Below are 15708 nucleotides of genomic sequence, written 5' to 3' on the forward strand. Positions count from 1 at the left end.
TACCTTTGGTGACTGCTGTTCTTTTTAATTGAAGTATAGTTAACATACAATATTATATTGGTTTCAGGTGTACAATATAGTGATTTGACCATTATGTACGTTACAAAATGCTGACCATGATAAGTGTAGTTACCATCTGTCACCATACAAAGTTATTACAATATGATCGACTATATTCCCTATGCTGTACTCTTTGTCCCTGTGATTCATTTATTTTATAATTGGAACTTTGTCCCTCTTTAGTCTTTTCACCTATTTCACCCATTCTCCCCGCACTGCTGTACTTCCATGTGTCAAGAGAACAAGACTCTGCTGACATGTGTCTCCTCGCTAGGTGGTGAGCTCTCCAGGCCGGGGTCTGGGTCGTTCACCCTCATCCCCATAGTGCCTGGCATACGGTTGGTGATACAGCCTGAGCCAGACCTTGCACTGGCCTTTAGGGTCTCGACTTAGGACTGCCCCCCCATTGGTTTGCAAGTTCAGGGCAGCCTGAGATGCCTAATGAAGAGGTGGATAAAAGGTCCAAGAACAGGGGTTTACACAGATGATGCCCACACACACTCAGTGTGCGTGCACCCCGGGAAGTGCACTTACAGGGGTGCATTGGTGTCAGGGCCTGCCTTCCGTACTCATGCCTGGAGGCACAGACCCTTGAGAGCTGGGCCCCCAGCCGTGTGCATGCACGCACATGTGTGTGTGGTGGGCGGGGATGGTGTGTCTTGGAGGGTGCTGGGGTGGGTCTTGGGCCTGGGGTCCCCTCACGCCCCTTAGGTAGGAAGGGAGGGTACTGAGCCCTCCTGGCCAGTGCTCCCTGCCCCTCTCTGGGCAACAGACACAGATGAGAGCTTGCTGAACTGCAGGTAAATTTGAGTGCCTCCTGAGGGCTTGTTCAGGAGGGAGCCGGAGGGGTTGGGCAGTTGGGGCAGTGGTTTATAGGACCTGGGAGGGCTGGGTGTGGGAATCCACAGCAGCAGAGCTCAGGAGAGCAATGTGGGCCAAGGAATGAATGACTCGGGGTGAGTGGGTGGCTATGGAATGTGTGGGGCTGTGCTCACCTCCAGCTCCTCCCACCTCAGCCCACATCCCTGAGGCTGGTATTCTAGGTAGCAGATGCCCCCTGCGGCAGCCACCAGCCTGGGAGTAGGCTCAGCCTTGGGGTGCTGCCGAAGGGCTGTGGGCTGAAATGTGAGGACAGGTCTGGGATTTTGGAGGAGTGTCCAGGTTGTTGGGGGCCTACCCAGCACACTTCTGGAAGACCTGCTCCCATACGGCCCGCAGGCATCAGGTCTGTGTGCACCCTGAGTGGGTGTGGTGTGTACATATGCTCTGGGGACTGGGGGACTGCTCAGTCAGGCCTGGGTGGGGGACTCACAGATGGGAGGGGCCGTAGGTGTGGGGTGGAGATGGGAGGCTCTTCCTGAGCCCTCCTGGGAGGAACTCTGTGTGTCTCTGGTGTAGCAGGACCAGCCTGAGGCAGCAGACACTCACCGGTTCCCTGGTTTCTAAAGGCAGCCCAGGAACTGTCTGGAGTCCTGGGGAACCTGGAGAAGCCAGTGGGTGGGGCCCGGCTGGAACAGGAGGGTGCTTTCTGCCCTTCCAGCTTCCTTCTCTTGTTCTGAGCACACTGCTGGGCTGCCCTCCCTAAGCCTCGGGAGGGGTGCGGGGGTGTCACAGGGCAACCCTTTCCTGTCCTGCAAGGAGGTTTATTCTGGAGAGCAAAGAGGCTCTGGGAGGCTCCCAAGGACACCATCTGGGCTCTCTGGGCTGGGGGCACTGTGCCCTGAGACATGTGGTGTTCAGGAGGGGAGTGCTCAACAGGGGTGTTGGAGTGCCTGTCGCAGAGACCTATCTGCACCCATCTCCGCCCATCAGTCCCATTGTCCCAGACCAACGCACACTTTCTCACATCTGTGCAGCGTACCTGTCCATGTCACACCTGCCCTCCCACTGGTTACATGGCTGTCCCACACACTCGACAGTCCCTGCCCGAGGTTACCTGTCACACATGTGTCACAGCCACCTGTTTGGCGAGACGGCTCACTCACTCCTGACAGAACCTGGGCCATCAGTGCCTGTCCACTCTCAGCCTGAGGGCCCTGGGGGTGGACTTGAGCCCAGGGGGAGACACATCACTGGACGTGGTGTTGGCTCACCCTCTCTCAATCCCAAATTGTTTTGGGAACCCCTCTTACACCTGAGGCAATGGTGCTAAGGAGGAGCTCCAGGCCTCTTCGAATGGGCCTTCTCCCATCACCCTGCCCAGTGTGGCTCAGCTCTCCCCTTCCACCCCCAAAAACCTGGTCTGCTCTGACCCCAGCGATGGGGAGAACCGCAGACCCTGAGGGAAGGCATTCCCTCCAGCGCAGAAGATGGCTGACGGAGAGTGAGGGAGTCCTCTTGGCGGGAGTGTCCTTGGAGAGGCAGAGGGCAGCGTCTACGATGGAGGTCAGGCGGGCCAGGCCTGAGCCATGTGCGCGGGGAGGCAGAGGTTTCTGGCCCTCTTCGTGTGTGGGGTTCAGGAGCCACGCATGCAGTGAGGGGCCACAGAGCCCTAAGGGAGGATCACGGGGGCCCAGGTGGGGCTGGGATCTCAGGGCTGGGGGTCTGTGAGGAGATACTATGTTTAGCTGTGACAAGCTCACAGCTCCCATTCTCTTCTTCTCTTTTTAAAGAAATGTGTTTAAGGACTTTATTATACTTGGCCTGATTGGAAAAAAAAAACATTGGCTTTTGGACTGAGCAAACAGGTGGCTGTGTTACCACTTCCCTGGGGCAGAAAGACATGTGGGAGTGCAGTCACAGAGTCTTTTTTGCCAAGTGGAGACGTCTGTCTGGTGGAGCAGGCACCAGAATGTATCCGTGTGGAGTTCAGGGGAGAAGTCGGCCCTGGAGATGCAGATTTTGGAGCCATTATTTATAGGATTTGAAGTCATGGATGAGAACAGGGAAGAGAAGGGAAGGGGCCGCAGCCAGAGCCCTGAGGTTCTCTTCTTTATCCCTGGGCTGAGGGAGTGGAGTGGGGTGGCCAGGAGGCAGGCGGGGAGGGGTGGGTGGGTTAGGGTGCATCGGAGAAGCCTTGGTGGAAAAGGACTGAGAGGAGGGTAGGGGCTGCAACCGGGGTTCTTTCTGGAAAGATGAAGATCACTGGTGACCTTGAATAACACTGTTTCATGCAGTAGTGGGAAAAGAGAGTCCATTGAGATGAGGGGAGGAGAGGAGGGGGGCGTGAAGGGTACCTCACTACTTCAAGTGTACTGGGGAGAGGCACAGCAGGTGAAGGGGGCTTGAGTCGGTGGAACTTCTTTTAGGGAGCTAAGGCCTGTCTGAGGCTCCTGGCCCATGTCTGCAGGAGCATGTATGCCCGATGTGGGCATCTCCAGGGCTGTCAAGCACGCCAGACCCCACTGTCCAGGAGTCAGGGTCTCTGACCGCAGTGGTCACAGCTGGGTCCAGCCCCTTCCCCAGCATCTGGCTCCTAAGGTGCTGGTTAAGCAAAAGGGTCAATATGTGTAAAGCACTTAGTGAACAGGGAAGTAGCTGCACAGTGGGCGGTGGCAGTTTGGGGGGCCTTCTGTGGGGCCACACTGATGCCATGGTGCCCCCATGGAAACTGGACTAGGTTAGTGGCTCCAGGTCCCAGGGGATGGTGGGCTGGAAGACGCCCAGCAGCACCATGCAGGCCAGCTTCGTGTGCCAGCACGGCAGCCAGGCCCTGACACTGGACTGTATCACCATGTAGTTCACTGCTCCATAACTTGCCCCAGCCCAGGTGAAGCCCAGAGAGCCCCAGGAAGAAGAGGCTTACTCAGGAGAGGAGCCATTTACTGAACCTCACCAGGAGGGCATCTGGCATATTCATCTCCCAGCCAGGATCGTGTCCACAGAAAGTGCCAACAGCTTCCCTCTGTTGGGGAGGCATCCGGTGGAGGCACCATGGAGGACATTAGCCAAAGACTGAAGTTGGCCCGGGCCTTCATGGCCTCCTGTTGCACCAGATGGATGTGGCCCACCACTGCGTGAGGAGCGCACAGATTCTTAGACCAGCTGGATGCTCAGCTCAGTGTCACCGAAAAGGAGTGTCAGAACCGCAGACATGGTCTGGAGACTTTAGAGCAAATGGATGAGGACCGTGAGCAGCTGCAGATGGAGCTGCAGGAGCTGCTGTCAGAGAAGGAGAGGCCGATCCAGGCTCTGGAAGATGTGGAAAAGAACCACTAGACAGTGGCAGCAAATCTCGGGAATGCCCAGGCCTAGGCTGAGAGCGCGCACCAGGAAGCTCAGCGCAGAGGGAATACGGTGAACATAGTGACAGACCTGGATGACGGGCTGGCGTGTAGGACCCCAGACTCCTATGCCCAGATGCAGCTGAGTGTGTTGAAGGAAACCAGCATCTTAATGTGACCTTTCACCTCTGGCAGAGTGGGCAGTTTGGCACGATCAGAATCAGGGGTTGCCTGGCCAGAGCTCCCGTGGAATGGAATGAGGTTGACCCTGCGCGGGCCCAGCAGTGCTGCTGCGCATGCCCGGCAAGACGAGTGTGAAGTTCCAGAGTTGTGGACTGTTCCCTAGGAAACCGTTTGCATCTGGAGCCTCTGACAGACAAATCGAAGGCGCTGCCATTGCCTGCTCTGGGGGGTTGCGGTTTTCCTGGGACACATTTGACTGTGCGATGGTGGCTTTCCTGGGTAGTGCGCAGTGGGTCGAAGAGGCTGAGAGATGAGACACATTTCTCTTTCCTCCCAGGATGGGTGTGGGGAAAGGCCTGACTGACAGACACAGGAGGCAGCGGCAGCTCCTAGTCCATCAAAACCCAGCTGTGCTCTGAGAAACCGTGGACAATGCTCAAAAGTTCATGTCGAAAAAATGGCACATAAGCTTTGATTGGTCACCACGTGATGTGACCAGAAGCTTGACAGGGTGACCAAGATATGAAAGGGTGCTTGGTACTGTTTGAGACATTATAGATAGATTTAATTATTTGTAATAAAAGATTTGCTGCTGTCTGAAAAAAAAGTGAGTCGCTGTTGTCATTTAGGTGAGTGAAGGTAGAATAAGGCATTTCTGGTCTTTGTTCATGGGCTCCTCCTTGGGACAATGTCTGTGTCACTTAGGCAATGCTGTGTGTGACTCCTCTGATTGTGTGGTCAACCCTGTGTCCGTGAGACCTGCCGCTGCATGGCTGGGACCACCTGCTGAGGGACACATGACCCAGAGACGGGCACGGTGTGTGAGGGCCACCTGGCTCCTGCGTTCATGGTCCCAGTCAGACATTAGTGTGGCTTTGAGGTCACAGCAGTGTCCCTGACTCAGGTCAGCTCCCTCCTAAGAAGGGACCACTAAGCCAGCTGCGGACCCTCTGCACATTGCCCCCAGGGCCACATCCATGTTGGAAGTGAACTCCCAGGGCCAGGGACCTCCATACAGCGTGCTCTACGGGTCCTACCTGGGTCACCCGGCCCGTCTGCCTCTCTTGCCCCCCTCTGTGTGCTGCAAAGGCTCCTCCCGCCCCTTGGTGCTGCTCGAACCTCCTCTGCCTGGTTCTGGTTGTCCACCTCGTCCACCCTGCGCAGGGCTGGGGCAGGACCTTTCCCTGTGTCTTCATCAAGAGGAATTGTGGGCTCGGTTCCTCTCTCCTTCTCACACAAACTCACTGGCCTGCAGCAGTCCAGGCCTCTGTGCTGTCACAGGGAGAGAAGCTCGTAAGCATGTTCAGGCTTTCCCCATCCTAAAGGTGCTCCCTGGACCCAGAGCCCTGTCCTGTGCCTGCCTTGCTCTCAGGGTTCAACTTGGGAGTCCTGGTTTTCCTTTTCTTTTTCAGTTTTGTATTGAGAAATATGTCTGCTGGGGATAGAAAACATATATGTGCACTTTAAAGAAAAGAAAAACAAGCACCAGTGGATCTATTTCCTAGCTCAAAAAATAGAACATAACCAGTATCCCACCTGTGTCCTGCTCCAAGCACATCCCCCATGGCTACCCTCTCAGCTGTAGCCGCCAGGCTGAACCCTGTGCTGATCACTCCTTTATGTCTCTATATAGTGTTACCACCTGTGTATGTGTCCTTAAATGATTTATGGTTTAGAATTGAATACTTTGGGACTATATTACATTAATTGAATCACCCTATATGTTTTCTTCTACTCAGCCTTACATTTTAGAGACTGACCCGTGGTTATGTGCTGGTGTAATCATTCATCCTGATTGCTGGGTTACAGTCCAGTGCTGAATACAGCATGGTGATCTAACCATCGTACTGTGGGTGGCTGTTTGGGTTTTTCTGGCTTATGGCTTTTATAAAGAGCATATCTATGTGCATTTTTATCTTGCTATTTCTCTAAGATACATATCAGTGAGTTACAGGGGATGTGTAATATTTCACTTTTCTAAATGTTGTGAATTGCTTTCCAAAGTGGTGGTAAAAATTTACATTTAATTAAAATTTGAAACCACAGCAGTTTTTACTTCTATATTACATCTAATCTATAGTATATATGATTCATCTATATCACATATCTTTAATGATAAAATATATCATGAGTTTATGCTGATACAGGACTACAACCTTTTTACTTAACCTCTTAAATTACACACCAAATGCTCTGTAACATCCATCACCACACATTGTTGCAAAATTTTTTTTCTTGTGATGAGAACTTTTATGATCTACTCTCAACAACTTTCAAATACACAATATTGTATTGTCACCAAGAGCCACCATGCTGTCATCCCAAGACTTATCTTACAGTTGGCGGTTTGTACTTTTTCACTACATTCACCCATTTTGCTTATCTTCCAACCCCTAAGCCGTCTGGCAATCACCAATCTATTCCTGTATCTTTAAGTCTTTTTATCTAATTTAATTAAAATTTTTTTGATTTGTAGAATATTTTCAAAGGAGTTGATTACTTTATAAAAATTGAAATATAGTTGATAAACAATATTGTATTGGTTTCAGGTATGTGACATATTGATTTGACAATTTCACACATTACAAAATGTTCACCTCAGTAAGTGTAGTTACCACCTGTCTACCTACAAAGATATTACAATAGTGTTGACTATATTCCCTATGCTGAACTTTTATCCCTGTGATTATTTTATAATTGGAATTTTATACCTCTTTATTCCCTTCATCTCTTTCACCCATTCCCCCCCTTCTGTAGGATTTTTTTAGACTACACTTATAAGTGAGATCATATAGTATTTGTCATTCTCTCTTCTTTCACTTAGCATAATGTGCTCAAGGTCAATCCATGCTGTCACAAATGGCAGGACTTACTTCTTTCTTATGTCTGAATAATATACCAGGGTGTGTGTGTGTGTGTGTGTGTGTGTGTGTGTGTTTGTATACCATATTTTCTTTATCCATTCATCTGTCTATGGACACTTAAGTTGTTTCCATTTCTTGGCTATTCTAAATAATGCTGCAATGGACATAGAGAAGAAGATACTATTCTGACATAGTAATTTTCTTTTCTATCGATAAATACCTAGATATGGAATTTCTGGATCATGTGATGATTTTTGAGGAACCTCCATACTGTTTTCCATAGTGGCTGCACCAATTTACATTCCAGCCAGCAGTACACAAGCCTTTCCCTTTCTCTACATCCTTGCCAACTCATGTTATTTACTTTTTTTATGATAGCCGTTCTAACAGGTGTAAGAATATCTCATTGTGATATTGATTTGCATTTCCCTGATGACTAGTGATGTTGATTGAGCACATTTTCAGGCACTTGTTGGCCATTTTATGCCTTCCTTGGTTCTTTTTTTTTTTTTTGCTATTGAGTTGTATGAGCTCTTTATATATTTTGGATATTAAACCCTTATAATTTATTAGAGAAATGACTTGCAAATATTTTCATGTATTATGCCTTTTCATGCTGTGGAGGTTTCCTTTGCTATAAGAAGCTTTTTGGTTTGATATAGTCCCACTTGTTTATTTTTGCTTTTGCTGCCTTCATTCTGCTCTTCTTAACACGGACTTCCCTCAAGAGAAACTATTTTATTAGAGTCTTATCTACTGTTGTTTTATTAGAACCTTACCAACCCGGGGGAAGGGAAACATCCAACTTTAACCCTATGATTGGCATGTTAGTGCTGGCTTTTGGCAGGGGCCTCAGTTTCTTGTCACATGGACTTCTCTGTAGAGTATCTTCGCGACATAGTGACTGACTTCCCCAGCCGCTTGTGAGTAATTAAAAAACACAAGGCAGACGCTTCAATATTTTTTATAATCTAGGGAAGTTAATCACCATCATTTCACAATATGCTATTATTTACACAGATCAGCCCTGCTCACTGTGGTAGGAGTGAATCCCAGGTGTAAATACTAGGAGACGAGAATTATCTCAGCTGTAAAAAGGAATAAAGGAAGGTTACACACTGCAGTGTGAATGAACCTCGAAAATATTATGCTAACTGAAAGAAGCTGGGCACAAAGGTTCATATACTGTTTGATTCCATTTGTATGAAATACCCAGAAGAGGTAAATCCACAGAGTCAGAGGAGAGTGGTGGTTGCCAGGTACTGTGAGAAGGAGGAACGGAGAGTGACTGCTTACGGGGAGTCAGATTATCTTTGGGATGATGAAAGGCTTTGGAACTAGTTAGAAGTGGTGGTTGCCCAACACTCTAAGTGTTGGGCAACTGAATTGCACAATTTAAAACAGTTAATTTTATGTTATTTGAATTTCAATTTGAGGAAAAAAAATACAGAATGAGGCTGAAAAGTTGGGCACATCAGGAGAGGAGAGTTTCCTGACACCTGGCTGCTGTCGGAGGTGTGCGTGCTGGAGGACGGGGGGGGGCAGGGGCAGCCGGGAGAGGCTTCCACTGGGGGCTGGTCCCAGAGTGGGAGTGACCACTGGTAGGTGAGCAGCACAGGGGTCAGTGTGAGGGCCAAGCAGGGAAACAGGCCTTTTCTGAGGACTGAGAAAGGGCTAGGGCTTTTCAGAGGCCAGGTCCCTAGAAATCCTAGACAGGGATTATGCAGTGACTCACAGCACAACTCAGCACAACACAACCTGATGAGACACGATGGAGCAGCACGTGGTTCCACTCCGTTGTAGCAGAGCAGAGATGAGGGGCTGCAGGGGACAGCAGATGTCACTGGCACACTGACCAGCTTTGGGTCCCTCAGCCAAGCCCCCGGGTCTTGGACTTGAGTCACTCACTTCCATGTGATTGCTGCAGAACCCGGATCTCCTCGGAGCTGCTGAGGGCAGGTGCTGGGGCTGGAGTGCAGAGTGAGGCCTCACACTGACCCCCTTGCCTCTAAGCCCAAATTGTTTTGGGAACTTGATGATCTTCCTGCAGAGCCAATAGTGCTGACGGGTATTTCTGGGCCCTCGCAGCCCAGCCTGCTGCCTGCTTGGCCAGCCTGGCTCCCATGAGAATCCAGTCCAGCTCTCACTCTGGACAAGGTGGCCTTACCCTGCCACCCCAGAGCATGCTCACAGGGAGAGAAGCAACTGCTCTGGATGACCTCTGGGGCCTCTCCTGAGCCTCTTCACCACGAGGGTCTTTGAGATGCCCCTTCTGGGCAGAGGTCTGTGGTTCAGCCCAGCAGACTCTTTTCTAGGGGAACCTCCAGTCAGTTCTGATGGAACCATAAGAGAGGTGGTGGGGGGCAGGCCAAGAGGAGACAGACAGGGGTCAGCCAGGCTTGGGAAGCCTGCAGAATCATGGCCGTGGGGCACACCCAAGGAGGGACCCTGGACCTCTACTCTGAGCATCAAACACAACTCAGAGTTTGCTTGCGATGAGGTGGTTGAATCTGTAACTGAGTGGTTGGCGTTTGGGTTACCTGAGGCACAAAAGGTGGTTTTCTGGTGCTGACCCTTTGTTCTTCTGTCTGGGACTTGGGACAGGGGCCCCTTTTCACCCGTTAGTTTGCTTTGGCCTCACCAAAGAGGCACCGGGTAGGCGGGCTGCTCAGAGACTCTGGCTGTCTAATTAGCATTGCTCTCCTCCCCTCACCTATTGAATTCAGGGGAGGAACAATATCTGACAGCAGCTGGAAGTCCCACAGTTTGTGAACCTCCCTAATTCCAGCCCCGGAAGCCCAATCTCCAAACAGTAAACCCTTTGAATTGCAAAGCTTTTATTGCTGGAATCCTTTAGTCAGACACCTAGACATCACAGGTCGCTGAGGCTACTTAATGATCAGGCTTCCTTGGGGCTTCTGGCAAGGATGGGTCCATTAACAAAAAGGGCTTGAGAATATTCTATCCTGCAAAGAGAAGGTCAGGACACCTGGTGACGGGTGAAGGAGACATCAAGCGGCACTGGACACTCACTGACTGCTTCCTGGGGAGCCCTGAACGCTTGCCGCTGAAGCAGTGGCTTGTTCCTGTACTTGCGTCAGGGGGCAGGAGTGTTGCCTTGATTCTCCCTGGGAGCGTGGGGTGCAGGAGGGGACTTTCGGAAGCTGCCTCTTCTCCTGCCAGGTGAGGCACAGAATGGCCCTCTGGGATCCGGGGAACAAGGCCTGGCAGAGCTGAGCAGCCAAGGCCTGCCCAAGAGTTCAAGGGCTAGACCGTCTCTTCCTGGTCCTTCCCTGCATTGCTGGTGTTGGCTCCATTCTCTCTACCTCCTCATTCACAAGATTCTTTCTCCTCACTTATTCTAGGTAAGGGCCACGAGGGGATGAGAATGAGCTACCCCCACCCCCACTGCCCTGAGGGGACCCCCTGACAGGCGTCAGAAGCAAGACACACAGGGGTGGACCTACCAGGAAGCTGAGAACATGGTTCTTATCCTCTTCAGTCAAGCTGTGGTCAATGCAGTTCTTCAGTGTCCTGGCATTGGCCAGCACGGCACTGTCGTTTCTGTATTGTGACACTGCTTCAACGTACTCATCAGCAGTTCCCTTCAGGAATGTGTGAACATCCCTGTTCACAGCTGGGCAAAAGTCACAGTCTGGGACACAAAGACCAGCTGACACTCCCTTGATAGACACTCATCAGGACCCACTCTTCCCTTAACCCTCCCAGCACGCTCCGAACTGCCCCAGAAGGTGTTAGAACCCCTGGGAACACGTCCCCCAAGGCCCATGTCCCAGGCACGCACCTCCTCCGGAGAGCAGGAGCAGGGCCGCCCAGAGCAGCACCCAAGCAGCAGCCGGCTTCATGGTGCAGGCGGTGGGTGCTCCCTCCCCACCCGGGAGCCCTCTTATACCTGCCCTGGCCCCACAGAGGGCAGGCGGGGCCTGTGCCTGACATCTCCTCTGCCAGAAGGCCCCCCCCAGGCCACTCCCAGGCTGCAGCCTGGAGCTGCCTGAGGCTGGGGAGGGAGCAGGTGAGGGAGGTGGAGGGCAGGGGCCTAAGCCCCAGAGTCCCCAAGGACGCCGGCTTGGCCTCCCTTCCCACCCTGAGGTTTCCGTCCTAGTGTCAGCTGACATGGGAAGTTAAAGAACTGAAATGTCCTAGGTTGACTGGGGAAAGGGGCAAAAAGTCTCCTAAATCAGGTTTCCTGATTAATGGGCAAAGTCAGCCTGTTATTACACGTGACCTCTCAATTTTGTGGATTTTTCACATAACTCTGCTCAGCTAATGGTCTCACAGTTAGTAAGTGCCAAGCGAGGCCAGAGCACGAGGCTGGACCCCTGGTCAGGCTGTCTCTCACTGGTCAGGGCAGGGAGGCTCCTGCCCTGCCCTGTTTTCATCACAGTCCTTGTCCTGGAACTATTCAGTGGCCTCCCTTGAGTCTGTGCCTGGTCCAGAAGTTCTAATTTGTTGATCAAGTCCTACCACACAGTTACTTTGACCCCAATATGACACAGAAATATCATTTTTCACCGATCTGCTGCTTCTTTTGAGTTGCCCTGTACTGTTCACACTATCATCTCTGCAGAGCTACCATCCAAGGAAAAGCCAAGCCCCTTCTGTGGGCCACAACCCCTGTGCAGTTTGTAAAGCTGGTCCCGCACCCCTGCTGCCCCTCTGAGCTCATCTTGGCCATTCTCTGCTCCCTCACCGGCCTCCGGTCTGCTTCTTAACTATGCCAAGTGTGTTCCTGCAGCAGGGCCTTTGCACATGCTGCCCTCACTGCCTGGAATGTTCTTTCCACTGCCTGGAGACCTCCAAGTGGTTGCATGATCCACAACTAATTCCTCAGGTCTCTTCAAATGTCACTTTACCAGAGAGACTTCCTCACACCCTTGGCCCCTTATATCAAAGGGCGCTTCCCACCCTGCCCCCAGTACCCCCTCACCTCCCCCACTTCATAGCACTTCTTGCCATTTGGGATTGTCTTCCACTCCCTTTTAGATGTGTGACGAGCTCCAGGAGAACGAGGCTTTGCTGTCTGCGCTGCTGTGTCCACAGGAGCAGGACAGGGCCCAACACACAGCAGGTGCTTCACGGGGTTCGTTAGCTGATGAAGGAAATTCCCCATTTCTCTGGACTTGATATACAGAACATTTTTACTTATTCTGGCTGTATATGTGTTTATGAATACTGCCTAGGATTAAAGTTTTCATTGTTTTGGTAAGTCAGAATTAAGCAGTTTCTTGCTAGAGGCACCTGACTGGCCTGAGTCACCTGTGACTGAGTAAGGTTTGCTGAAGCCCAGAGCTGAAGGTAGGACACAAGTTTTGTGACCCCAGTCAGAACCCTCTGCCAAACAGGATCCACATCCGGTGACTGCCGTTGGAAAGAGGCACCAAGTACTGAGCTCCAGCTGTCAGCTGGCCACCACGGAGCCAAGGATACTGATGCCCAGGGGCCAGGCCTCTGAGGGTCCCCAGGAGGGGCTCAGATCATAGTAGATGTCCTTCAGAGATTCCAGCCCAGGAAAGCGAACACCAAATGCCTAGACTGCACATGCTTCTCCTTCTGCACCCGGGACAGAATTTCAGTGTGGTGGGCACCTGGGCAAGGACCGCATGCCCACTGTCTTCATAAGATACTCCCTGCAATCTCCTGCCCAGCTCTGTGGGATGGTGGAGCCGGGGCTTAGAGTGCTGCTGAAGTCACAGTCAGAGTGCTGATGTTAGTCCAGCCCTGGCATCCTGGCAACAGTGCCACAAGACCAAGGAGCCTCCAGATGGGGGACATCTGCTGAGGCCAGGGGGAATTGCTGGACAGGATAATGGATGAGTTGCAGCATATGCAGCCCCTTTTTAATGTAAGTTTTCTTTTAAAATAGCTTTTAATTTTAGGATAATTTTAGATTTACAGAGAAGTTGCAGATTTGTCAAAACGAAGGAACTGACCTTGGTACATTACTCTGAATGGAACGCCAAAGTTTATTTGCATTTCACCAGTTTGCCTGTTCACGTTCTTTGGGTTCCAGGATCCAATCCACATCGAAAACACACTGCAGTAATTGTCATGTCTCCTCACTCTCCCCTGGTCTGTGACAGTTTCTCAGTCTTCCCCTGTTTCTCATGGGGCAAGGCACTCGCCAGGTGCTGTAGACTGTCCCCCAAGCTGAGTTTGCTGTTTTTCTGTCACTTAGACTGGGGTGCGGACTTCAGGGTTTGGGGAAGACACAACAGAAGTGAAAGGGCCTTCTGTCTTACCACTGGTCGTGTTAGCCCTGATCGCTTGGCTAATGCGTTTGCCCGTTTCTGCACTTTTTCCCTTTCCCTACTCTTTTTTCCTGCAAACGAATCATCAAGCCTGGCTCACTCCTGAGGGGGCTGGGCAGGAAGTTCCACCTCCCGGAGCAGGATTACTATTCCAAATAATATCATGATGTCCCCCATAGACGATACAGGTATTATTTGGAATGCTTCTGTAAGGAGTATTTGTTTCTTCTCCCCATTTATTTACCTATTAAATCATTTATTTATATCAGTATGGACTCACATTATTTTATACTTTGGGTTATCATCCATTACTATGTTCTTTATTTGGTTGCTCAATTGTTCTGGATTCAGGCCCTGGGCGCTTTCTCAGGCTTCCTTCTGGTAGTTTTCTCCGGCTTTCTCATCCTGTTCACGCCAACAAACCGCCTTCCTGGAATAGAAGGTTGAGTTCAACTCTTGAGAGAGTTTAAGCAGAGGGGTTGCCACATCCAGTGGGCACAGCACTCCAGTCCCTATAACTCCAGCCCACGCGGCCAGTAGGGCTGTGGACAGATCAGGGCCTCTAACTCCGGCGACAAACTGCACAGCACAACCGCTCGCTGATGCTCCTGGAGGGGCTATGCGGCCTAAGCCCCCCTGGGGGCCAGGTTCACGGAGGAGCTGAGGCAGCCCGGAGAACTGCCAGGGTTGGAGCCACCGAGTCAAGAAGATGCTCTGCAATTTGCTCCCTTAAGGGTGGCAGGGAAGCTGGGGGCGTGAGCCGCAACCGGAGCACTTAGCAGCCCCCTGAGAACACCCACAGAGGCACAGTCCTTCTCCGCTAGGGAGTGAGTCCGAGCCCGCGGATGGTGTGCCTGGGGCTGCAGCCAGTGAGGGCGGCCGGTGAGATGTTCAAGGGGCTCTCGTTAGGCCCTGCTCCCATACTTGTGTCCAGGACTTAAACTTGGCCAGAAACAAGGTGTCTGGATGATCTTTTGTCTACTTAAAGCTGTCACAGACCTGCCTGACCCCTCTGTGATTTTCATCACCATGTTTGGTGAGAGTCCTGTGTTTGGAGCCAGGATAGGTTGGGGGAAGGATGACCAGGAAACAGAGGTAACGGTTGGGGCTGGGACAACAGAGCGTTTGGTTCCGAATGGAGTCACTTAGAACTGTCAGCTCCAGCTGGTCTCTGGCAAAGGTAAAGCCACCTCTCCAGGAGCTTGGCTTTCAGAGCGGCAGGGGTTTCCCACCTTAATACACTGAGGGCGAAGGGAGCCACGTGTGCCAGGTCCCTGCCCACAAGGCTTTGGAGCTCCTTGGGAGGGTCTGAACTGGGCTCAGGGAGCTGGTAGCTTATATAAAGCAGCAGAAACTTCCCTGAGCAGAGCGACCAGCAGTTGGCACCATGAAGGGGACACTTCTTGTGCTGGCCTTGCTGGTGACGGGAGAGCTGAGCATCAGGAAGGGTGAGAGCAGGAAGGGGGGCGATCAGGAGAGGCCTTCCTGATCCTTGCCCGGCTCTGTGTCACTCCACCACCTCAGGGTAACCTCCGAGTAGCTGCTAATGACACATCTAGGGAGTGGCTGGGAGATGAGTGCCCAGGGGTCCTGCAGAAGCCCTGAGGTTCTCTCCGAGATGAGTGCCCAGGGGTCCTGCAGAAGCCCTGAGGTTCTCTCCGTCTTTGAATGGAGGGAGAGGCTTGGAGATGGAGGGGTCCTTAGCTGTGTACATGATAGGATATGGTTACTTGCGGTGGGGGGTGTGCATATGTGAAGGGCAGAAGAGGGGAGGCTGGTGTGCTTGGGGTAGTAATGAGGGCAGAGGGTCCTAGCCCCTCACACCGCTCCCTTCGCCGGGGGCGCCTCGCCGGTAAGCTTTTCTCTGTTCCGGCTGTAAGCAGCCGGGGGATGGGCAGGTCTCTGTGGAAGGTGAGTCAGGAGACCGTGAGATGCTTCCCAGCCACGGGGAAACAGGAGCTGCCTACCTGGGTGATCCCTTTGATGGGGTGCTTTCTGTCTTGTCTTCAGCGGAAGCGTGCCCTATTTTTTATGGAATCTTTGGTGCGATGGCCCTTGGAAGCCCCACGTTACTGGCTCTCTCTCTTTTTCTGGCCAAGGCTATTGAACCCGAAAAAGCAGCCTTAAGAAAAATTCAGGATTGCTACAACGAGGCAGGATTCGTATCAA

At 51.8% G+C, this 15708-nt stretch overlaps 1 protein-coding gene and 1 pseudogene across 1 annotated transcript; one reads left to right on the top strand and one right to left on the bottom strand.

Moving 5' to 3' along the window:
• Positions 1-4116: 4116 nt before the first annotated feature.
• LOC118924204 (beclin-1-like) lies at positions 4117-4874 on the top strand (annotated as a pseudogene).
• Positions 4875-10147: 5273 nt separating this feature from the next.
• LOC118924206 (major allergen I polypeptide chain 1-like) lies at positions 10148-11173 on the bottom strand. The gene is made up of 3 exons (XM_036908732.2): positions 11076-11173; positions 10738-10925; positions 10148-10236 (listed from the first exon to the last, which is right to left on the bottom strand). The coding sequence occupies exons 1-3, from the start codon at positions 11134-11136 to the stop codon at positions 10207-10209; spliced, it is 279 nt and encodes a 92-aa protein (XP_036764627.1). The 5' UTR covers positions 11137-11173; the 3' UTR covers positions 10148-10206.
• Between the last annotated feature and the right edge of the window lie 4535 nt (positions 11174-15708).

The sequence above is a fragment of the Manis pentadactyla genome, chromosome 15 (genome assembly GCF_030020395.1).
Source record: "Manis pentadactyla isolate mManPen7 chromosome 15, mManPen7.hap1, whole genome shotgun sequence".
In the NCBI taxonomy this organism is placed as follows: domain Eukaryota; kingdom Metazoa; phylum Chordata; class Mammalia; order Pholidota; family Manidae; genus Manis; species Manis pentadactyla.